Genomic DNA, 24,766 nt, shown 5'->3' with positions numbered 1-24,766 from the left:
CCTACAGTGGGCCTAAGGTCTTCATTCTCTCCCTGCATGTGCCTTCCAAGACTTGAGTGGTGTGGTCTGAGCATTTGCTAGTGAAGACTGAGGCAAAGAAGTCATTAAGAACCTCAGCCTTCTCCAAATCCAGGGTAGCCAGTTCTCCCGATAGCTTCCGGAGAGGGCCCATGTTGTCCTTAGTCTGTCTTTTATTTGCTATGTATCTATAGAAGCCTTTCCTGTTATCTTTCACATCCCTTGCCAGATTTAATTCTAACTGGGCCTTAGCTTTCCTAATCTGGTCCATAGCTTCCTGGACAATGTCCCTCTATTCTTCCTGTATTATACAGGAACACATTTATACTGCCATGCTAATAAACGAACTCAAAATGCAAGTCCTAAATTAAAGGACAAACTACGTCAGAAAGATTATTACACCATCCACAGTCTCAGTGATGTGATACAGCAGGACAAACTGTAATGGGTCAATTGCAGATCATAAAGAGCAACATATTGTGAAATCTTTCTCAGACAACCATAATGATTTCTTTGGCTTTGAATCCTTTTTGGGTTCTATGAATGGCTTAATTCTCAGTGTTTTTTAAAACACTGAGTATTTCAGAGCTATATTGAAATAGTAAGCTAAGGCAGACGATGGCTTAAAAAAAAAACCACTAACACAAATTTCATACATCTACATATCCTCTGACTTTTTCTGACTTCAATTCATTGACTTTCTCTCACCTCTTGTTATGTATTAGGAGAAATTACAAAGCACAAGCGTAACAGAAGAGGTGTCACAGTAATATATACAAGATCAATACAAGCAGATGCAACCTAGACGATTTGAAACGCTGTTAAGAGATATTATTAAGCAAGATTGTAATGTGCATAATATAAAAACCAGAATAATATAGATAGATGCACATATTGGTATTTGTAATGTGCATAATATAAAAACCAGAATAATATAGATAGATGCATATATTGGTATTTGTTTAATACATTATATATCAAATACATACCATCTTCCCATTTCAACTTTATTTCATCAGACAAGAATTTTTGTTCCTGATGAATACTTTTTCTTTTTTTTTAACTTTTGCAACAAAGCCTCCACCCTTTCCCAAACTTTATATATGGTAAGTGAAGAGGTCTATGGATTGGACCTTAATGCTGATTCTGCAAACTACTCAGATGCATAGTAAGCATGTGAGTAATTTTACTGAGTTTAATGAGATTACTCATGCATTTTAAGTTAATCATGTGTCTTGCAGTACTGAAGCTGCAGAAAAAAAAACCCATACAGAAATCTAAGTAGTGGGAATACACAATGTTATAGGACAATAATCACTGTAATTTACACACATTATCCCTGTGATTTAGGTTATGGCAGCCCTTTGGGTATGTGCTGCTCTTGTTGCCTTTCTGAAGCAGATGTAGAGGTTGTGCATATTAAGGACAAAGACTTCTCAGTGAGGGAAAATGTATTTTTACCGTACTGTTCTCAAGGAGTCAGAGAAATCATAAGTCCACAGTACTGAGCAAGTTGGGCAGAGTGACTGTGGAAGCCTAGGTGAGTGGCACGTGGAGTTTCAGGGGTTAGTGAGTTAGGGAGTATTCCAGAGCTGGGGTACTTTGGATGAAGGACAGAAACTTGGAAGGAATACAAAAGGGTCTCTTTCCATTCTCCTTTCCTCTGTTTAGTTTAATTTAAAGACAGCAATTATAAAGTTTCTAATAAGAGGTTGCAGCAACTTTTCTCTCTGTTGAGGCAGTTTGTTCTGTCCCCTCTTCAAGCCACCTTTTTTCCTTTCTAATAGCAAACATATACAAGAATTTAATTATGAAAGATTCATCCTTTGTGAAAATTTCTTCAGTCAACGGGTATAAAGGTTTCGGTGCCAGGCAAACAAACAATCAGATGCATATACTGATTGTGTCAGCCTGTTCCTCGAGGAAACAGAATAAAAATGGAGAAAACAGTTCAGTCAATATAAATTAAAGGATATATAGTGGAGAATATTTAATAGAGAAGAAAAATATGTCAGGTAGAATCCATGCCAGCAAGGTTAAAGGCAGTAAGAAATTATTCACTAAGCTTATTAGAAACAAAAGAAATTACAGAGATGATCTAGACCTACTAATAGATAAAGACTGTAAATTTTTTAAAGAGGCAGAAAAAGCAGCCATCTTTAATATGTGTTTCCATTCTTTATTTAGTAAAGAAGAGAACGAGAAAAGGAGGAAGAAGCACATTCTAAACCATTAGTAAATGATCTACCAATTTATAAATTATAATCAGTCTTTAGGTCTGGACAACTTAGGCAGCCACACAAAAGAATTGGGTGTTGAGATCCATGAAGGTAAATAAGTTAACTTAGAATCATAGAATGGTTTGGGTTGGAAAGGACCTTAAGATCATCTAGTTCCAACTCCCCTGCCATGAGCAGGGACACCACACACTAAACTATGTCGCCCAAGGCTCTGTCCAACCTCGCCTGGAACACCGCCAGGGATCGAGCATTCACAACTTCCTTGGGCAACCCATTCCAGTACCTCACCACCCTCACTGTAAAAAACTTCTTCCTTATATCTAACCTGAACTTCCCCTGTTTAAGTTTAAAGGCATTACCCTTTGTCCTACCACTACAGTCCCTAATGAAGAGTCCCTCCCCAACATCCTTATAGGCACCCTTCAGACACTGGAAGACTGCTATGAGGTCTCCACGCAGTCTTCTCTTCTCCAGGCTGAACAGCCCCAACTTTCTCAGCCTGTATTCATATGGGAGGTGCTCCAGTCCCCTTATCATCCTTGTGGCCCTCCTCTGGACTTGCTCCAGCAGCTCCATGTCCTTCTTATGTTGAAGACACCAGACCTGTACACAATACTCCAAGTGAGGTCTCACGAGAGCAGAGTAGACTGAAGAACTTTAAAGCTTATGTAAGATTGAAAACATGCAATGGTTCAAGGACAGTTAGTTTAGCATCAGTCCCAAAGAAATAGAGGGGAAAGATGACTTTAAAAGATGCTGAAGAACCAGCAAAAGCAGTATAATTTGTGCCAGTCAATAAGCTTACGTAAGATATGAGGACTTATTTAAATAAACTCAATTTTATTACTTCAAGAGATTAAAAGTTGAGATGACAGAAGCAGCTGCGAGAAGATAATATATTTAGACCTCTATGAGGCATTCACAAAACATTCTTATTGAAAAAATTAGAATGGCAGTATATTTTTAATGGACTGAAAATTAAATATATAGAAAAACTAGCTAATTGACATAGTTATCAATGGAAATCATAGTTGAATAAGAGCGCTACTAGCAGGACTCCTTTGGCACTGATGTAAGGTCTGATGTTAGTCAACATTTTCATCAGTGATCTAGAAGTAAGTATAAAATCACTGGTTGTAGTGGATGTATTTGCAGATGACACAAAGAGAGGGAGTAGGGTAAATAATGAAAAGGCAGGCAGCTGTACGTGACCATCTGGACTACTTGGTTAGGTGGGATCAGCAAAACAAAATCTGTTAAATTATAGGCACTATAATTATAGTAAACCAATACAGCATGGAAGCAGGAAATGTCATGCAACAGAACTGGAAGCTGCATCTTAAAGACTAAAATGTTTGGACAAAAATTAATATAATCCTGGAATGTTTAAGCAAACTGCCTAGTTACAGATGTAACACAGGCTAAGAAAGCTGGGGCTGTTCAGCCTGGATAAGAGAAAGCTGCATTGAGATATTTAGGAGTATCTGAAAGGGGCCTACAAGGTAGCTAGAGAGGGACTCTTCATCAGGGACCACAGTGACAGGACAAGGACTAATGGGTTTAAACTTAAACAGGGGAAGTTCAGTTTAGATAAAAGAAGTTCTTTACTGTTGAGGGTGGTGAGGAACTGAAACAGGTTGCTCCATGCCTGGCAGTGTTCAAGGCAGGGTTGGTCAGAGCCTTGGGTAACATGCTCAATGGTGAGGTGTCCCCGCCCATGGCAGGGTGGTTGGAATTAGATGATCTTAAGGTTCTTTCCAACCCTAACCATTCTATGAATCTATGAAAAATAGGTAGCTCGTGAAAAAGACATAAGGATAGAAGATACCCTTAAGCAAACTATAGTTGCAACTCAGGATAGACATGAAGCATATGAAAACAGACCCAAAACAGCTTGAAAAACTCTGAAGCTAAACAATGTACAAGTTTATCTGAGATTAAGACTTAGTGGAAATCAGTTTCTTCACAGCTGGCACGTACGCAGTTTTTTCCTCACTGAATGTGGTCTTTTCTATAACAGCCACCTTTGAAGTACAAAAAATAACAAGCACTTGTGAATGCCTTGGTAACAGGTAAACAGAAAGAAATATTAATTTAGTCAAGATGGGAAGGCTCGAAAGGAAAATCATCTGCCCTGGCCATGAGAAAGTTGGACAATAGTTTGGTCTCTTCTGATCAAACTGAAGAATACTACTAAACTGAAAGAAAATAAAGCTGAAAAGGACAAATATCACACAAAATTAACAGAAAAGAAAGGTAGAATAAATCAACTGTGTCATATTTGCTGCAAAGAAGTAATCTAGATTTTAGGCATAACACCTATGCCCCTCTCAGCAGAACTAGACAGAGGGGTCAGCAGGCAGCTCAGAGAGTTCAAACCATCTCAGCATAAAAAATTGGCAAAGCCTTCAAACGTGTTTGAGTTAAACAAGGAAGATCTTCAGCCAAAACTCCCAAGTCAAACCTGAATATCTCGATCTACCAAAGAAGGGTAAAAAAGAAGGTACTTCCAAGCACGCAGAAGTAAGATCCATAACAGTAACACAGAGCAACAGTTCTCAGGAGACAGGTGTAATACATTATCTACCTGCGATAGAAAATCTCTTCCAAAATAGTGTCTTAAAGAACTTCTACAATCTCTCTAAAGATATAAGCAGAGAGGGAATATAAGGAGAAAGAATGCAATGCTGCTATAACACAGACACAATCAAATTATTCATAAGCAGTATTTGCCCTTAGAAAACAGTCTCAGGCAAGCACTATTGCCATAACTGTGACTTCTCTTCCAACATCTTTGCCTTCCCTATTTGACTGAATAGGTCAAAGACCCAGCATTATTCCTGGTATACAAAGCCACTCTGACAATAAACCTCCTAGCAAAAGCAAAGGGCAGGAGGGCAGCCAAATCCCCAGTAGGATTCTCTCACTCTTTCTCCGTTAATCCAAACTGAAGAAGTCTGCTCAAAGGAGTGCTGATACTCATGAATAATAAACTCAGTCACATCATCAACATGAGCAAGGAATTTCCATGAAGGACAGCTGAAAAACAGAGTATAATAATCTAGGCAAGGAATAATCCTTTCAATTCCCTTGTGCACTGAAAAGGAGTTCGCAAAAGGCATTCATCTTATGGAGGTTAAATAAATTTTTACAGGAAAACCAAATTTAGGAGATAAGGTTGCTCCAAGATTCATACCACAAAGATTAAGAGACTACTTCTTATAATCTACAGAATCAAAAACCTTCTTCTAATTAAGAAAGAGTAACACAATATAAACATTAAGCATTCCACAAAAGATTGATGAAACAGACATGTTGGAAATATATTTAAGACTTACCCAAGGAATTCTATTGAACTACCTAGAGGCTTTTTGTTTGTTGAAGTCTTCAAAACAGACAAATACTAGGAGTAAGGCAGGGACACTACCCAGTAGTTGCCCTTATTATGCACCAAGAAAAAAACACTCAAAAGGAGCTGAATGGCAAAAATTTCTTCTAGATGCTCTTTTGAAATATCTGGTGAAAGTCAGGTTCAGGTACACCCACCAGACTTAGAACTTTTCTAAAACTCAAAAGTAAAATGCCAACACCAGACCCCTGTAACGACGTAATTTAAGGTAAATGTTAACTCAGAAAGTGCAAGACTATGCACACCTAATTTTAAATACTTTAGAAAATCTTAAAGAACCAGGAAATCTCTGAGTGGATACACAGGCTCTATGCACTTGTTAAAATCTCCATGGATAACAAATGCAGGTCTAAGAAAAGTAAAGCAAACTTGTATTCCTGCCTTTCCTCTAAATCAGGAAAAGTTCTTGAATTTCAAAGGATGATGAGCAATTGCCTGCTGCTTTTATTTCTTTTTCAGGTCAAATATAGGCCTATGTTATTCACATCTATCTACATAATATCTGCTGAGGGATCTGGCCAGGCTGGATTGCTGGGCCAAAGCCAATTGTATGAGGTTCAACAAGGCAAAGTGAAGCATCCTGCAATTGGGTCGCAACAACCCCATGCAATGTTACAGGCTTGGGGAAGAAAGGCTGGAAAGCTGCTTGGAGAGAAAGAACTTGAGTGTGTTGGTCAACAGCCAGCTGAACATGAGCCATCAGTGTGCCCAGGTGGCCAAGAAAGCCAGTGGCATCCTGGTTTGCATCAGAAATAGTGTGGCCAGCGGGACCAGGGAAGTCATTGTCCCCTGTACTCAGCACTGGTGAGGTTGCACCTCACTACAAGAAAGATATTGAGGTGCTGAAGCATGTCCAAAGGAGAGCAACGAAGCTGGTGAAGGATCTAGAGAGCAAGCCTCATGAGGAACATCTAAGGGAAATGGGGTTGTTTAGCCTGGAGAAAAGGAAGCTCAGGGGGGACCATATTTCTCTCTACAACTACCTGAAAGGAGGATGTAGCGAGTTGGGTGTTGGTCTCTTCTCCCAGGTAAAGCATAAGAGGAAATGGCTTTAGATTGGGTATTAGGAAAAATTTCCTTACTGAAAGGGTTGTCAAACACTGGAACAGGCTGCCCAGGGAAGTGGTTGAGCCACCATCCATGGAGGTATTTAAAAGATGTGTAGATGTGATGCTTAGGGACATGGTTTGGTGGTGGACTTGGCAGTGCTAGGTTCACAGTGGGACTTGATGAATCATTGTGAAACTCCAGTTCAAACCAGTAAAACTGTCTTAAAGCTGGGCATCAGTTGAATTAAACTATTTATCAGAAGACTGATGAAATGACAGGGTTCCCCATAAATAGAAAGAACTTACTTAGCCGATGTAGGAATAAAAATTTCAAAGATGATACACTACAACAGAAAACCAGTGTACAGAATTATTAGCAAAATCCATCATTTTGACCTTGGCAGGCAATAAATAGAACCTGCAATAGCACTAAAAAAGTATAGAGCCTTACGTAAGGGTCAAAATCTGTACACAGCAGTCTGTCAGTACTCAGAAGTTGCTGGAAAGAGAGCAGATGTGGTGGATCCAATGTCTGAACAAGAATTTGATTAAAGAAATAATCAGAATAGCTTTCATTGCAGTTTTGCCAGAAGGTTGTCACATTTACAAGAACAAAATCTCAGCAACAGTCCTCTTTTTTCTACAATAAGAGCATAACAATCACTAAAATATATATAAAATTGTCAATGAGTAGATAAAATAATAAGGTCACCCTTATCTGCACATGAATTTGCCGTACTTGCTCACAACCAAACCACAACCAATTTCCCTTCCTCAGTCCATGAACAAGCTAATCAGTTCATCTTTCCAGACACATGAGGTTAGAATAAATTACTAGATAGTCCTTCCTGCCCTTATACCTGATTCCTTATTCTGTATGTTCTTGCTCTACATCTAAATACCTAATCCATTTTCAAATTTTGCTACGGGCTTCAGGCACAGATGTACTATAGGTACTCAGGGATTTACTCTCTTGTGTCAGTCCATGTGTCTCCAATTTAGAGACAAGGATGTCATGCAAGACAGTGTCAAATGCTTTGCTCAAACCCACGTAGACAATGTCAGTTGCTCTGCCCCATCCATCAGGATAATGAACTCAAACAAATATGTATTAATAAGTTTATTTGTGTAGCAGTTAGGTAACCATACATATCACACCCATCATTCCCAGCATAAATCAGCCATGGTGATTAAATGCATTACAAAAAAAAAAAAAAAAAGCCACAATGATACCATCTCAGTTAATTAAACCAATGAAGATCATGGTGGTCTACACTCCAAATATTAACCCTTGAATTCAGCGTCAACGGCTACAAAAGAACACCAGTTCTGTTTGGAAAACATATTTTAGTGGTGTTGACTGTATATAATATTATGAACCACTGTAAAAGTCACCTGAAAGGATATGAAATTCAATTTTTGCACCATCTGGAATGCACTCCCAATTAAGGTGTTCAGCAATGTGATTGTTATCACCTAAACAAAACAATTAACATCAGAATGACACATTCTCCAATTTACACTTTTATCTCTGTCCCATTTGTTCCACGTAATTTTTTTTCCAGATTGACCTTATACCCAAATTGTACCACCAAGCTAGCTGCATGTTAATTCTCCTTCCAAGATTAAGCATATATTTCATTAAAACTCACATGATGCTAGAGCTTCACACAGTAGAGTGAAAAAGACAGAATATCAAATCACTCTGGTTTTGTGAAATTTGGAACATCAAAAAAACCCCAGCAAAGTCTCTTCAGCTAAAAGAGAGTCTTTGAGGCTAGTTCATTGTTGAAAATTTTGAATTGAAGGAATGTGCGCTGATTTCAATATTAGAGTGCTAACAGATGAATACTCTTCTGCTTTCTGATTTGTGTTGTTTGGTTGTTTGTTGGGGGGAGGGGATTTTTTGTTTGTTTGTTAAAAAGAGTATGTATTAAGGCATCTTCTTAAGCATTCTGCAGGTAGCATTTCTTTAGTTTTATTTTCAAAAGGCATGCCTGACTCTGTAGTTATTCTGGTTTTTTGGCTGAGAATTAAATTGCAAATAAAAAGATAATATATTTTTCCATAGCTTCACCATTATGAATTGATAGTTGGTGTCTAGCTGTTTTCTAACTTTTCATGGAAACAATCATTGTATTCTAAACAGAAAATACCACCTGCAGTTTCTGCTCCTGCACGTACTGATGTCAGCCTAACACAACATCAAAAAATACTGTTTGCAAATACCACTGAAAGGCACACCACCAACACACTGAATCTATGATTAACAGTACCTAATACAGCCAAGGCCAGAGCTATTATTCTGAAGCACAGAAATGTTGTTTCTGTTCAATATTACACTGCATAACTTCACAGTAAATTGGTTTCCAGGTTTATTGCCAAAGTAATTAAAAATTCAAAAGGTTGCTGTTTGAACAGAACATTATGGAAAAGTATTAAATACAATTGAACCTGGAGATAATTTCTTTTTATAGTGAGAGAGCAGCAGGATGGGAGGAGCAACTTGCATACGGAAAGTCATACTAGAAGTTCATATTTTACTGAATACATTTCAGTGGAATGTTTATTGTAGAAGAGGGCACAAGAATAACAAAAAGGAGACAACTGGTTCTAAAACCTTTTCTTTTTTTTAAAAAAAACCCAACAAACTGTTACTTTTGAGAGCTGGTTCAAAGAAAGAGTGAAGGCCAAGGGAATTAAATGGATTATATGGATTATGAATTGATAGTTTGTGGCTAGTTGTTTTCTAACTTTTCATGGAAACAATCATTGTATTCTAATTCTAAGCATTACAACTTATATTGTGTCTGGTTTTCTTTACCTTTATATTAGTTTAATTCTATTTACTTAAATGGTGTTTAATTAGCATTCCTCCTGTTTCCATGTCACAGAATATTCTGCAACATGACTTTTAAAACAACAATTTACTAGACCCTTTTGGAATAATAAAGTTGGAGAAGGAAGATGAGGCAAGAAGGTCTAAACCTCAAAGAAACAAAAACAGTCTTTTAATCAGGTTTAACTTCTGCAAGTTGAACTTTATTATCACTCACACTAGAAAGAGATTATATTTAACTGCTGCTATAAAACTAGTTATTTGTAACGTCTAGAAACTGCAGAATGCCTACAGCTACATCCACTGCTTTATCGTGATCCATTATTTCTGCATACCACAGCTAGTAGCAGCTGATGGCATCAGCTGAAGTAAACGGACATATAGTAATGGGGAGAGTATGAAGGTAATGGGCATGAGAGATGCTGACCAAAGCAACTGATATGAACCAAAGGTGTGTGGGAAGAAATTCTCGTCTGAGTTGGACATGAATGTATGCATCATGTCCAGAAGCAAAGAAATATACTATTATCACTCTCAGATTGTCCTCAGTGAAGGACGTGTTGCTGTGAAAGGCAATGATTTGTGTTAAATTAAAAATCCATCAATAGAGCAGAAAGTACATGAGTCTTATCTGTAACAGAGGTCTAATCTCTATCAGGAGTGAACAGCAATGACAGCATCACTCTGACTTGGTGTCACACAGCTGAACACCAAAACCCCACCTCTGCATGCTTAAGAACTGTTATCAGCCACCTTGCAGCCTCAACGGGGGTGTCCCATTTTCTGTGTCCCTACACACCTGCTGTGGAAAAAAGCCAGAGACACCCCAAGCTCCCCAGCTGGAATGTCACTCCCATCAAAATTAGTAAGACTGACTTCATTAAAGATGTAGTTTTGAGCCATCAACTTGTACTCATATTTTCATCTTTCACATTCCTATCCTAAACCATCCATGGACACTAACTTGGGTTTTTCTTTTGACAGAGGTTTACTTCTATAGATTAAAAACAGAGAGGTAAAAGAGTTATTCAGCAATACGGTTTTGTAACAGCTTCAGTTCCTATTTGTTGCCTTATTATTAAAAAATCTTCCCCTGATCTCCAACCAAATCTTCTTTGCCACATGTTCACCAAATTGTTTCTTGCCTTTCCTCCCAATGGATATGAAAAACTTGTTCACTTTCCTCCACATAAAATCACTTACGTGTGAGTAGATGTACAATGATCTACCTTCAGTCTTCTGCTTAGACAATGAAGTCTTTTACATTCCACCTGCTGATTTTCCATACAGGTTTTATGGATGCTGCCAACTTCATCCACAAGCTTTTTGGACTGGGCTATTCCATAGAGCTAATTATGATGCTAATTGCACCAAAATAATTGTCTCTGTTTTCTCACTTACATCAGCCCAAATTAGAATGAGAATCACATTTACTTTCATATTGTTAGCCTATAAATTCAAGCAACTCTCATGGTCTCATTTCCCATTTTAAAAAAGACACAAGCCTATACCTTTACATCTATTAATTACAAAATAGCATTGGTTTTAATCTTAACTTTCTCCATTTGAGATCATTAGATGTAACTGCACAACAATTAAGGATTGACTGACATGGACCAGACAGAATAAATTGGATTCTGGAAGTAGCCAGGATAAAGTCCATATAATTAGCCCCCATTCTGACACACAATGTTTTGTTTAGAAAAGAGTACCAGGTTTCTATTCATACAGAGTCTTATTAAGTAATTTATTAGTTCATTTTGTCCTTGGATAGAATAAACTGTTAATTTTAATAGAGTTATAATTCTATCCTTCAACTACAGATCCATATAAGAATTTATCCTGTAGTTCTGTCTTAATAAACTTCACTGGAACCCCTACAGATTCTCAGATTCCATTGATAAAAGTAACTACTACAAGGAAAAAATATGTGAAAGAGGATTGTTTTATTAATTAACATATGCAAAATTTCCTTTGGCTTCAGGGGAAAGGTTACATTAGTGTCACAGGCACATTAGACAGTTCACATTCACTTACATTCAATACCTAGAACTAAGGAGGTGATAATAAACAAGCTGTTTTAGAAGTAGTTTCCTACTGAATATATGAATGCTCCCTACGCAAATCCTTGGTCAAAAGCAATGAAAGAGTCAGCTGATAAAGAGCTCAATCTTGGGAGCTAAACTTAAAGAAATCCAGAATAAGGCAAAGTTCATACTCAAGAAGCATGCCACAGAAAAAAAAATTAAACATGCAGAACAAGAAGAAACATCATAGAAAAAGATGAAAGAGCTCATCAACATTGCCCAACTGCTTAGGTAAGGTATATCAAACAACATGAAAGGAGTACGCCCCACTGGAATGCTGCTATACATTTACTGAATAAAGGCATTAACACATGCAAACATCACTAACTCACAATAAAACAAGCAATAGAAAAATTACCTAAAGAAAAATATGAGTTGGAACATAAAATTATAAATACAAATAAGTACAGCTATTTTCATACTGGATCTGAAATACTGGAGGGGTATAAATGATAGAAATATCAGCTGCACACACTAAACAAATGAAGTCTCTTTTGTACAGAAGTACATAATAGAATGTATTGCTGGGGATAGAGGGCTGGCTTATACAAGTAAGTTCTGTTGTTCATATTTAAGAACACACAATACTTCAAAATAACATCTTCTGGTATTGTATCATGTAAGATATAATCAATGTTTATTTTCAAATGCTCTTTAGAGAATTTTCTTTTACCTCTTATTCCTTGAGATTTGTGTTTATGTCTACGTATTTTAAATTGTCCATACTCTCAAACGTAGCAATTAGAACACATTTTCATTTCAAGACACAGAACAAGATCCAAACAACTAATGAGCTCATGTATGGATGTAACAATCTGTCATCCTACAGAGGAGGATTAAGAGGTCATGTTATAATAGCAGTTTTGTTTCTCTCATATGGAGTAGTTAACACTAAAAATTATGCTTTCAATTTCACAAAAGTAGTAAACAAAAAAATACAGACAAATTTCCTGTTTGATAAGGGTATGTTTTCACTGCTGAAAATCAGGAAAAAACTAAGTTAACACAAATAAAAAAGAATTACATGGGCATATTTATTTTATTTCTGATAAAATACATTTTCTTTACCCTGAAAAAGGCATTAAAATTTTATGTGTACATCTGTATCAAAAGTGAAAGAGTTTGGCTTATATGCTGTCTATAAGGTAGTTAAAGAGGAAACCTTTACTCATTAGCTTTCTACTTACAACACTCGGCTGTAGAAAAGCCATGTTTATTTGCCTTTCACACCTGGGAAGACTTGAATGCTTATCATCTCTTTCCCAGGAGATTGCTTGAATTACCATACTACAGCTATCAGGGTGCTTCCACAGAAAGCTCTTCTGTGAAGCTTTCTCTCGTTAAACAAAATGACATGATATTAATTGGAGCAGGGATTGAGACCTAAGTGAATTCCTTGACAACAAGCCTACAGCCACATATACAGCCTTTTAGTTCCAAGCTTTCCCCACCCTACCAGCTTCCTCCCCTCATGTCTACCAGTTTGGCCCTCCAGATCATTAAGAACAAATCTGGTGGGAATTTGAGTATATATGAAATTAACTTTATTTCCCCCCTCCCAAAATTAACTTTATTTTCCCCCTCCCTCGCAAATTACTTTAAAACATGAAATGTGTTTGCAACTAAAAATATACTTTCCATGTCACTCTTGCGAAGAAATACCACATTATTCTGAGAGAATGGAAAGGATCAAGTCACATACATTGTGTTTGATACTAGGAGGGTAGGTGGCAGAAGTTTTCATCGCTCTTTATCAAGAAAAGTTTAAAGATCTTGGTGACCTAGGACCATAAACTTTAAATTAAATATCAGACTGTTCCCTTAAAAGAAAAAAATCAGTTTGCCAGGAAAATCTGAACATTATGCATTATAATTGCAGGAAAAATGTTTCAAACTCTCACAGCAAAGAACAGGCCTAAATTACCTATCTCCTTCTTATTCAAATTTTCCATTAACTGAAGTGGAACTCCTTGGCAGAATGCAAACAGCAAATATTCAAAGGAAATCTTTCTTTCTGCCATAAGAATAAGATCTGAGCAGAAATTCAGTGGTGAGGGGATTCCTATTAGGACATTTGAAAAGTCTGTCCACATCGTATGCATATTCCAAGTGAAGGTACTGAATTAAAATTACATTTATTATTGCACCAAGTTATATTTCCTGATAGAGGTCAAGATCAAAGACCTAACAAATTCTTGGGACTCCAAGCAACAGCTAATTCTGATCAGAGCAACTATAAACATGATAGTGGTTAAAAACAAACAAGCAAACAAAAATCAGTCAACTGCCAAACAACATCAAATTTCCCCTGAAAATACGTCAACAGATGTTAAAAATTATATTTAATCTGCATTCATTTCAGAAACAAAACCTTTTTTTTTTTATAATGGAAAAATAGAACAATAGCAAGAAAAGAGGTGAATACTCTCTGCCATTATTTCAATGGTGAGAAAACAGCCATCCTTGAAACGCTTCTAATGGTATTTGATCTCCCAAACATAGCGATGTACCTTGATAACAGCACCTTACTGTATCACGCCTGAGAACACGAGAACATGTCTACGGAAAGCAATGGTGAAATTTTTAGGCTATCATGTTGATCAAAACATGGGTCCCAATTAAACCAGTGTCAACTACCCATCATTTTGTAAATACCCTGGATTTTATGTGTATGGTGCAAAAAGACCTCAGCCTCTTGCTGACTGCATTATCTCCAGCAGTTTTCAGAAACAGTATTAAAAAGACTTCAAATTCCAAGGTTTAATAAACAAAATTCTTGATTCTGTCATTACTAGCTTGGTCCCGATACTGGTGTCTTTCATATAATCTATACAAGAGCAGTTAACTTCCATGGAAATAATTTTGTATGTATCACCTACTTTTCACAAAAACTATTTTTCAAATGCTGTAATTATAAACCACAACATAAAAATTACACCAAAATTCTGTGATCAACCAAAGTGCTTACTAAAGGGATTTTTCTCAACTGCAGAGTAATATTTTTGCTACTATTTCTCTGCATTGTGATTTGCCATATATATTAAGTGATAACATGTATTATTAATATAATTACTTAATGTATAATTAAGTAAGAAGACCTAAAAGTGAAACAGTGATGAAACTGAGGCAAGATTTCAGTTCAAACGTGTTGGCTTATAATTCCCTCACACTAGAGATACGATCAAAATTTTTTGCAATCAATGGAAAGGCAATTGAAACTTTCACAATGTCAGGGGTTAGACTAAAAGTTTCACTTCATTTCTTATCACTTAGATAAAAACACTATTTTATGTATAAAAATATAATAGGCACCATAAAAACAGGCATCACCAACTGACTGAAAAAATAGAAACTATTTATAATGAAAATGAACAATTACTTCAGGCATTTATCACTTCCATGTGGTGCTCTTCCATTCATCTAATAGATTTTAAAAACAGAACATACCAATATGATCATTTATTTTGATAGTCTATGAAATGCACTAATTTCCTCATCAAGCCTATGACTTCTGGCAAACTATATCATATCTGCCGTAGCTTTTCATTATGAAATTTTATCACCAAAGGAATCTATCACTGAAAGCTTTAATTTTAATGAAATTTTTACTGAGTACATCAAATTTCATTTGTTATTAAATCGTTTTCACTAGTTTTCTGTTTGTTGTCAGCCAAAATCTAGGAGTTTTAATGATGAACCCCTAAAAGTATGTAACTCTAAAAGCAATGCATGCATTAACCGTGATGTAGTTCATATCTCTAAATCGACAACCAATAATGGGATAGTTTATTCTATTAATAATACCAGGATTAGCATGCACTCTGGGCATACCATGCCTGGAATCATTTAAGTATGAATGTGGTAAACAAAGATCAATATCATAAATGTCCAACAAGATGATAAAAAACAGCAGATGTTGTATAGAACTCACTGTAGATACAATGCTGAATATGAACTATGCTAATGGAAGTGCTACCTTGTACGAAGGCAACATGTATCTTGATACTTTCGGTGAACATTTCTGCACTAATTAGAGGTTTGAATAAGGAATCTGTGACCTAGAGCACTGAGTATCGTGAAAAGGAAAGTTTTATTCAGATGGTAAAATGTCACCCTTTGCCATTTGTTCTTTTTTTATAAAGAATCAACATTCTCACCGTAAGACCAATTTGTTCAACAAGTTATTACATTCACGTTCTTTGTAAGTTTCTTTAGCTGCTTTCACAGCAGTCTCAGAAATTCAGATACATTTTCATGCACACTTGAGATTTCAACCAAAATGACATTTTCTGTTTTTCAACAATCAAAAAGGACCTCAAACTTTGCACTGAATAACTTTCCCCCCACTCCCTCAGATGGTACTTCAGAAGGCAAGTGTAATTCAGATTCAGTACATATATATACTTCAAACCTATGACTATTTACTATCAAAGACAAGTTCAAGCACTAGAGTTCTCATGAGAGGGGAACTTCAAAGATCAAATTGTATCTTCAAACAACCACATTTTTCCTCTATGGCTCCAGCCTTCTAAAATCTGAGAGTCCTGCTGTTGAAACACCCTCCCATAGACCTGAAGAAGGATAAGTGACCTACCTTAGAAAGTCCGCCTACTTCCAAATAGAAGCAGATAATGAAAACATTCCAGGTGACCCACAGGGCAGTCCACACCGTGTACTAAACACAAAGCCGGATGAAAGCAAAAAGACAGAAAAATAAAATGTGAAGATGAAAGGACTTTATACTGAGCAGATCAATAATAAAAAACCTGATATCAATAAGCATTGTTCTTCTGGGAACAGCCAAGACAGAGAGTTCAGAAAAGGAGTTCTCCCTGCAGAAGTCCCCTGAGAACCATAGGAAATTACAAATCCAATATTCATTGCTGCTCTAAATAAATACCAATAAAACAGATTTATTCTTTACAGTTTTATACTATCCTACTGATACCAATTAAGTTCAAAATGCTGTTTTGGGGGCAACTGTGAGTCATTTGCAAATCATGATTTAGCTCTGTTAAAGGAGATTCCAGAATAATAAAGTAATTTAAAGAGGCAAATATGATTAAAATAATTTTTAAGTATTATGAAGAAATACACAAGAAAAAAGAACACCAAATAAAACAGATCTATTGATCTGATAATTTACATTAAAAAAGAAAAATCAAATGAGTAAAGGGTAAATCTGATCTCTTAAGAATCATAGGATTATAGAATCATAGTATGGTCAGGGTTGGAAAAGACCTTAAGATCATCTAATTCCAACCACCCTGTCATGAGCAGGGACACCTCACACTAGACCAGGTTGCTCAATGCCCCGTCCAGCTTGGCCTTGAACACTGCCAGGGGTGAAACATTTACAACTTCTTTCGACAGTCTGTTCCAGTGCCTCGCCACCCTAACAGTAAAGAATTCATTCCTTATATCCAACCTAAATCTCCCTGTTTCAGTTTGAACCCCTTGTCCTATCGCTACAGTCCGTGATGAAGAGTCCCTCTCCAGCATCCTTGTAGGCCCCCTTCAGATACTGGAAGACTGCTATGAGGTCTCCACGCAGCCTTCTCTTCTCCAGGCTGAACAGCCCAATTTTCTTAGCCTGTCTTTGTACCAGAGGTATGGGAGGAGTCTTTCAATAAAAGGTATTTTAACTGCATTTTAAAATAACTCACTACTCCAGCCCTTGTGGCCATGAACCCTACCCTACAATGCATCCTTAACAGATGAATGTATCGATATCTTTTCTTGTTTCTCTACCCGGCTAGGGCAAGACTGAACTCATACTACATCCACAGTGTGAATGGGAGGTTAATTTGTCTACTGTAAATCATCTTTTGCATTTTAATTGTCAGCATAATTGACCAACACTATTTCCTTACAGGTGCACTGTTTACCTAGATACAGCTGTAAACTACACCCAATTAACACTTCAAGCAGTACACCTCAGAAGCATTTCTGTCTCATGGGCTAAGCACACCCTCAGCCACACTGGAGCTACACCCCCCAGAAAAATGCAATGAGCAGCAGCACTGCTGCTTTACATTCATGTGCTTACAACCTTCACAGTGGGGAACTGCTGCTAAGCATCTTTGCAAGTCTACTTAGCTGTGACCAGATGAGGCTAATATGCTGTTGTTTTGCCTCAATACAATCAGTAAAGCTCAACACCCTTTCTATAATATGCTGGATCCCATTTCCATCACATGGGTGCCGCCAGCTTGGCTTTCTTGGGCAGTGTTGGGTTATGTTGCCCTCTTCCTTCCCCTCCCTGTGATGTATAATGTAAGGTTCAGGTGAAGAGGCTTGACTTTTTCCCCACTTTGACTACCCCCACATGCATACAGTCATTTCTGTACACCGAACAGGTTAACTGCTTTAATTTAATTTCTTACGAGGTACTTAGGCAGTTTAGGTATGGCTATGGCATAAGAAGTAGGTCATTAATAAACAAAATGAGAGTAATGCTCCTGGGCCATTTTCTCTGGCTTACAAAGAAGGGCACTGTGGCAACTGAAGGCTGGATAATTATAAAATAGACAAAGCTGCCGTGGTCTGTGAGCAGCATAAGGTCTGTACTATTTATAAGATTAACTTAAAAGAGGATAACACACTTTACCACATTTGCTGACTTTGTAGTAACTCATCATAAGCTCCTGATTTTTCAACATACATCCTCAGAACATCAAGTGCAGAGCATTGAAAATTAATGGGCACTTAATACAAGCCCAGTTGCATGTAAAAAGCAGAATATTCAGGAGAATTTCCCTTTTTAAGAAAGAATTTTTTATCTGTCCATGAATGAAATCTGCCATCACAACAACAGGAAACCTACGTGATCTGCCAGGCAAAGCCAAATCTGTTAATGGCCTCATTCTGTCCCATGGTGACCAGTGACAACTCTGAACCATGCAGGCAAAAGCTGTCTGAATGTGCTTTGCCAGGCTGGTTTACACAGTCAGGATCTGTTTAGTTCCTTATCCACTGTGAGGATTACGGGAAGAGAATTACAGGTGCAAAGCACGTGTGCACCTTGAAATCCAGCTGCTGTGTATAAAAGGCTCTTCCTACACACTCACTGAACTACAGTAACATGAATTTAATCTCCCCTTTACTTGAAGTACATAATAATTACATATTCAGTAATTAGTACTATATCGTTTCTTTAAAGTAAGAAAGTTATTGTCAAAATTAGAAAATACATGATTTTGGATATGTAAGTAGCAGATTTTTTCTTTGTATAGTTTTATAGGTATTTAAGGAAGACTACATTAAAGAAAGGTTTTAAGACAGCAAAAGCAAGAAAAAAACCTAGGAAATGTCAGAATTCTGATTTAATTTTTCTGTCTTGTGGCTGTGCAATACAACACAAACATTAATTAAATCACCATAGGTATATTTCGTTTTATAAGACCTTACCTTCCTTAATACATTTTAATAACAGCTAACTCAATAATTCTCTTTGTTGCTCAGACCCTGTTCTAAGGACAGAATGTTAATTTCCTCATGAGTTTTTCTAAGATGCTCATTGCTGCAAACGTGTGAGAGCTGCACAAACATTAACTAATTTACTTCATGTTATAAAGGAATGATACAGCTCTCAGAATGCAAATGATGTTTTGATACATGCAGAGATTACATTCAGAAATATTCATACATTATAGGCATCCAACCTGAGATGCTTAAGAGTTCATTTTTCAGAGCACTTGGGGTTATAAAGCACTTTATAAGCTCAGTGTTCAGCTCCCTGTGGCTGAGCATTCAGCACTTCTGCAAATCAGACCACAAGGTCTCAAGACAAGAACCCAGAATGCAAGGGGAAAAAAGAACGTGAGAAGTTTGGTTTAAGTGACTCATTTTGTGTAAAAAAAGGTTTCAGTGATTGAGAGGAGAGAGAAAACTCAGCTACCTGGCACAGCCTTCACAACAAAAGCTATCTTTTATTCTTGCTGTCAAATGCCTTATTTTTCCCATGTCTTCTGTTTTCTGCAAATCAAGTTTCTATTCTATAGCTGCAACCACCAGAAAACCCTCAATGTCTCTCCTTTCTGTTGCAACTGGAAAATACTGGTATGCATCCATGCAGTTCAAAACTGCAAATATACAAAAGGATCACATAAAGATTGCACAGGAGGGCTTTAATAGCAGCTTTACTTCATTTGAGAGTTTCTCCCTGAAAAAATTGTAATACTTTCTGAACATTATGTGTATGTTTGTTCAATCCCCTCTCCCCAGCCAGCAATTCCTTCCCCAGCTGTACGGCCAGCCACATTCAATCACCTCCGGCTCATCTGGTCTCATGCTCGACATCACAACCCTCACTGTATCTGGCATGAAGAAGGAATTCACCACACACGTTGAACCAATAAGAAGGGTTTTTTCTTTGGGTTTTTTGTTTGTTTGTTGGTTTTGTTTGGCTTTTTTGTTTTGTTTTGTATTTTTTTTTGTTTGGTTTGGGTTGGGGTTTTTTTCCTAATTTTTTTCATTTTATATTCTATATGATGCACTACTTAAAAATTACTTAGACATTTTCATTTAATAGATCCCTAGGACACTGGTGATAACCTTTGGTGCTTTCTCCCCATGATGCACTGTATATATTCTGGCTTTTATTTTTTTGCACTAAGGATTGTGTACTATATGGTATAAGGAAGCATTTAGATGTTATTTGGAGTGAGTACACCTTAAACGTTACAGGTTAAATGTCTGTTAAATTACTGTGCAACCCAGTAGGTTCCTTTCAGATCCCCTTTTTAACGCCTCTGCCTCTCTACAGTAACGGCATTTCTACACTTCTTTTGACTCTACAGGTCATATTGAAACCGATGCAGAGATATCTTTCACATACCAGTGAAATACACCCATTTCTAGAGCTAAATCATTGCTATTATTGGACACAGTGTTACAAAAAGAAAGGGTTAAAGAAAAATGCAAAGGATGGTTTCTCAGACTGAAAGGTAAGAGAGAAAAGGGAAATTTCTAAGTGTGAGTATTACAGGATCATGGATATTAAAGGATCACGGGGTAAATTTAGCATTAATGAATAAACTACCTCAACTGAATATTTAATCTGAAGTGCAGCGCCTCCTCTGACAGTGTCTTGGCATTAGAAGAAATGAATGTTGGCTCAGGGATACTTCAAGGGAAAGGCAGCAACTGCTGCGTCATCAGATCATCCCCCTGTAATACCTGGCTGTGCCTCAGAGGCAACAGTACTTGCAGAGCTCTACTTAGTCATATTTGTGAAAGATGACAAGGAAACTGGTATAAATCAACATATATTGGACAGTAATGACTCAGGACTTATCAGGTAGGATATTCAAGGAGTAATTCTGGATGCCTAAATATTTCAAATTTTGAGTGTCTGCAGTAACATTTGCTTGAAAACTGTGTAAAGTATCCTGCATAGCTTTTCTTCTGCTTTTGTTTTTTATGCCTCTTGGCTTTTCAGGTGTACACATTGCCTATGTATCATATTATTAAATGGAATAAATTAAGGCAAGTAAAGCAGAGATTTCCAACTAATATTCCCCCCATTTAAGTGTATTATTTTCATCTCTCACTGTTCATTAATACATTTATGTTCAGCTTTGGGCCAGGTTTGTGCAATTTTAGCTATGTGACGCATAGTTCAGAAGGCTTTTGAAGACTCATATTAGAAGTAGAAGAGGGGTTACCCTCCAACTTTAACAAGTATCCTGTCAACATCTTTAATCAGTTTTAATAGCCTGAAAAATCTTGCTGGTGGTTGCAAGTCCTATTAAGAAAGGAAAAGCATGCACAGGGAAATGGATCACAGCAGAGCTCTGGAGCTGCATAACAGGTGTATTACAGCATAGTTAAAACTGACATTGAGATGGTTTTATTTCTTTGAAAATGTTTGGGTAAGTTTTAAATGAGCCAATATGGGACAATTAGGAATCAGCTATGCAATCTTATGTCCTCTGGGAACTTTGCACTGATTTAATTCATCCACAAAATATTCAAGTACTGAAAATAGCACATCCGCTTAGTGACAAGACAAATTGTTCACAAAAATTGATCTAATTAATGCAAAAAACTATTAGAAATAATTATTGGATTTAAACTCATTAGGACACTTGGAGTTAATGCTGTTTCTTCCTCTCTCCCTCTGTGTTTCCTAAGCTCTGAGGACTCAGAATTTTATCTATGAGCAAGTGAAATTCTGTGTTTATTTCAGAATCACTTCCTTATAGACCTGTATCTGAAGGATCGTAGGCAGAGAATATGAGCTACTGCCTTTACCTACTTGGAATGACAATTGTATTCAACAGAGATGCTTCATGACTCAGCCATTGCGTGACAGCTCTTAGATGGTAGGGCATTTTTTGGTAGAAAGCTCTCAGTCCAAATTTTATATCACTCAAACTATGAAGCAGAACTCGTTTGTTTATTCAGAATTTAATCTACAATGGCTATGCTTATGCTGCTTTAAAAGAAATGAATGCAGCTTATGTAGTCATTAAATGATGGTGATAAACTAGCTAGTCTGGGTTCAATGATAGTGGAAGAGTGAGAGCATGCAACTGCTTTTGTGTTTACCCAGCTGTTTTCACAACCCTCTCTGACCTCCTTGGCTCTGGCTATCTGGACGGAAAGCCTGCTTCATTGTGTCTGAAGAACCAGTCTCATGTTTGACTGCAGTATAGATGTACTTAAAATTGCCCTACATATAATGCATTTATTCACTTACTTTCCCATTTCTGCCCTATGTTAAATTTTTGATGAGAGAGAACATGAGCACAGAATGAAAGCTTTTTAACTTCTCTTGTCAGGGAAACCTTCAGGCACAGCTTTCTTTCTTTGCACAGAAGATAAAGATGTTCTTTTGAGGTCAGACCAAGGACCCTAGAGCTGGTCAGCTTAAGTCAAGATCCCTACCAGAGTATGATAGTATGTGGGCACTTTGGACCCACATGTGCTAAATTAATTTTGTGTAGACAGTTTACAGAAGTGAACTTTTGTATCTGATGTGCTTGTCTCTTTAGGTTTTTATATTCTGATGTGATCATCTGCACTAGTGAAACTGATTTCCAGGGAAGTCTTAAGGAAAAGTCAATGGATATTAAGCATACTTTTCTTGAAGTATTTGGTTACTTTTCCAGTTAAACTGGATTTAGATTACTCTAAACCAGAAGCTTCAGCAATCAGAGTATGTAAAAGCAGGACTCAACATATTTCTTTTGCCAAAGCCACAGTACCAAAATCTTACTCTAATGGGGGACACCAACCACTAGCATATTCAGTGAAGGCTTAGATGTGGCTAAATTTGAAATGTTCATTACATTGGAAAAGATATAGAAATAGTCAGCAACTGTTGTGTTTCATTTGAAAACCAAAGTGGAGCTTCCACCACTGAACAGAAGTGCTGAACCTGAGGGGACAGAGATTTTGTGGTGTTGCACTTCAGACATTCTGAAGAGCAACACCATTGATTCTGCTTGTCTATTGCAAAGAGAACAGCAATTTGTATTTCTTTTCTTCATTTATTCTTGGTCTAATTGACCCATCTGGGTATTCCATTCTTTAACAAAATAAAATTCCTATGTAATTTTACAGATGTTTACCCTCACTTACTTCCTATGCCTTATGTATAAAATGGAGAACATGAAGCAGAAAAGTGAGTCATCAATATATGGATGTATATACACTGCTGCCTAGTTCTCCAACCACAGGTAATAGATAAAAGTGCTATTATTTACATCAATCCATTTTCAATTATTTATAGTCTGCTTGTGAAGCTTAGCTAACTTAAGTATAAGGAACCTTGGCTTCACTTTTTGTTCACTTTTTGGTTTAAGACACGACAAAACAGGATTCCAGGCTTGACTAGAAAAGATGAAGCTTTTTAAGTATTTGTTTAATCGTTTTTCCCCAGTAGACATTTGTTTTACCTTTTCATGAGGGAAAAAAAATAACTTTCACATCTTAAAATCCATTACCAACAGTACAAATGAAATACTCCACATACAGACTCTGCCAAGTAAAGAGATAATATTCACCCATTCAGAAGAGACTGAGAGGGAAGAAACAGATATATTTATGTTGGCAGTTTCCTTCACAGCTTTGAAATTTTTTTTTTATTTTTGGTTATGTTGAGAATATGGGGAAAAGATCTGTGAAGCTTCAAGTTACAAGCACCAGAGACAATTTACAACAATTTCAGGTCAAGGCCATAAATACAGGTCTCAGAAAAGTTAAACATGAGAGGGAGAATTCTGTTAAACCCATGGGCCACAGGACCAAAGGAATTCCTACAATCCTTTTTTCTCCCTGTTTAAGAGGAACACATAGCTAAATATAACTTGACCATTAAATTTTTTTAATTTTTATTTTATTTTTAGTGGCAATTGATTCTGCTTGTTTATTGCAAAGAGAACAGCAATTTGTATTTCTTTTCGTCATTTATTCTTGGTCTAATTGACCCATCTGGGTATTCCATTCTTTAAAGAATCTTACTAGGGACTTGTATCATGGTCATGATTTTGGCAGCATTTTCTCTAGGTTGCCCACTCATGATATCTTCCAAAATCTCAGAAATGCCGCTCAGTAGTCCTAAATTTGCAAAATGATATGGAGCCCTCTGAAGTTTCTGCAGAAATACCACCTGGTGTTTTGAAACCAAGAAAATTCTGCTTTGTAATATAACAGGTTTTAAAACTAATTGGGGGGGAAAAAAAAAGGTAATAAATGAGACTTACCACGACTATATATCGAGGCCTAAACTGGATGGTTCCAAACAAACCCAAAATGACAACTATTATTTGTAGGAAATTGCCAAGGATAGGAGCCCATTGGAAACCAAGGAAGTCAAAGATCTGTCTCTCTAATGCTGCCAGCTGTAAGAAAACACATAAAGAGAACATCCACTTTTTAATTATGGGTGAGACAGAACACTTGACATTTTGTTATTTGCACCAGGATTCCCCAGAGAAAAGTACATCAGAATTCTGAAACTATGGTTCCTGGGTGTAGCTTTTTCAGTACACTGGTATCTGAAGATAGCTACTAATCAAGCTACTAGAAAATCATAGAGATCCTCTAATGAAAAAGCAATTGGAAAGAACTTTAAGAAAATATTTGCAGAATACTCATATAATACAAAAATACCT

General features: G+C 36.9%; 1 protein-coding gene across 1 annotated transcript; it reads right to left on the bottom strand.

Moving 5' to 3' along the window:
- Window positions 1-16,236: 16,236 nt before the first annotated feature.
- LOC104400279 (sodium/potassium-transporting ATPase subunit beta-1-interacting protein 3) lies at window positions 16,237-24,493 on the bottom strand (the record flags this gene model as incomplete). Its single annotated transcript, XM_010009544.1, has 2 exons — window positions 16,237-16,317; window positions 24,356-24,493. Coding segments are annotated over 2 exons (219 nt in total), but the record flags the coding sequence as incomplete, so codon positions are not given.
- Between the last annotated feature and the right edge of the window lie 273 nt (window positions 24,494-24,766).

This window comes from Nestor notabilis, unplaced genomic scaffold (genome assembly GCF_000696875.1).
Source record: "Nestor notabilis isolate BGI_N333 unplaced genomic scaffold, ASM69687v1 scaffold18762, whole genome shotgun sequence".
In the NCBI taxonomy this organism is placed as follows: domain Eukaryota; kingdom Metazoa; phylum Chordata; class Aves; order Psittaciformes; family Psittacidae; genus Nestor; species Nestor notabilis.
This window is presented reverse-complemented; position numbering and strand designations above follow the sequence as displayed.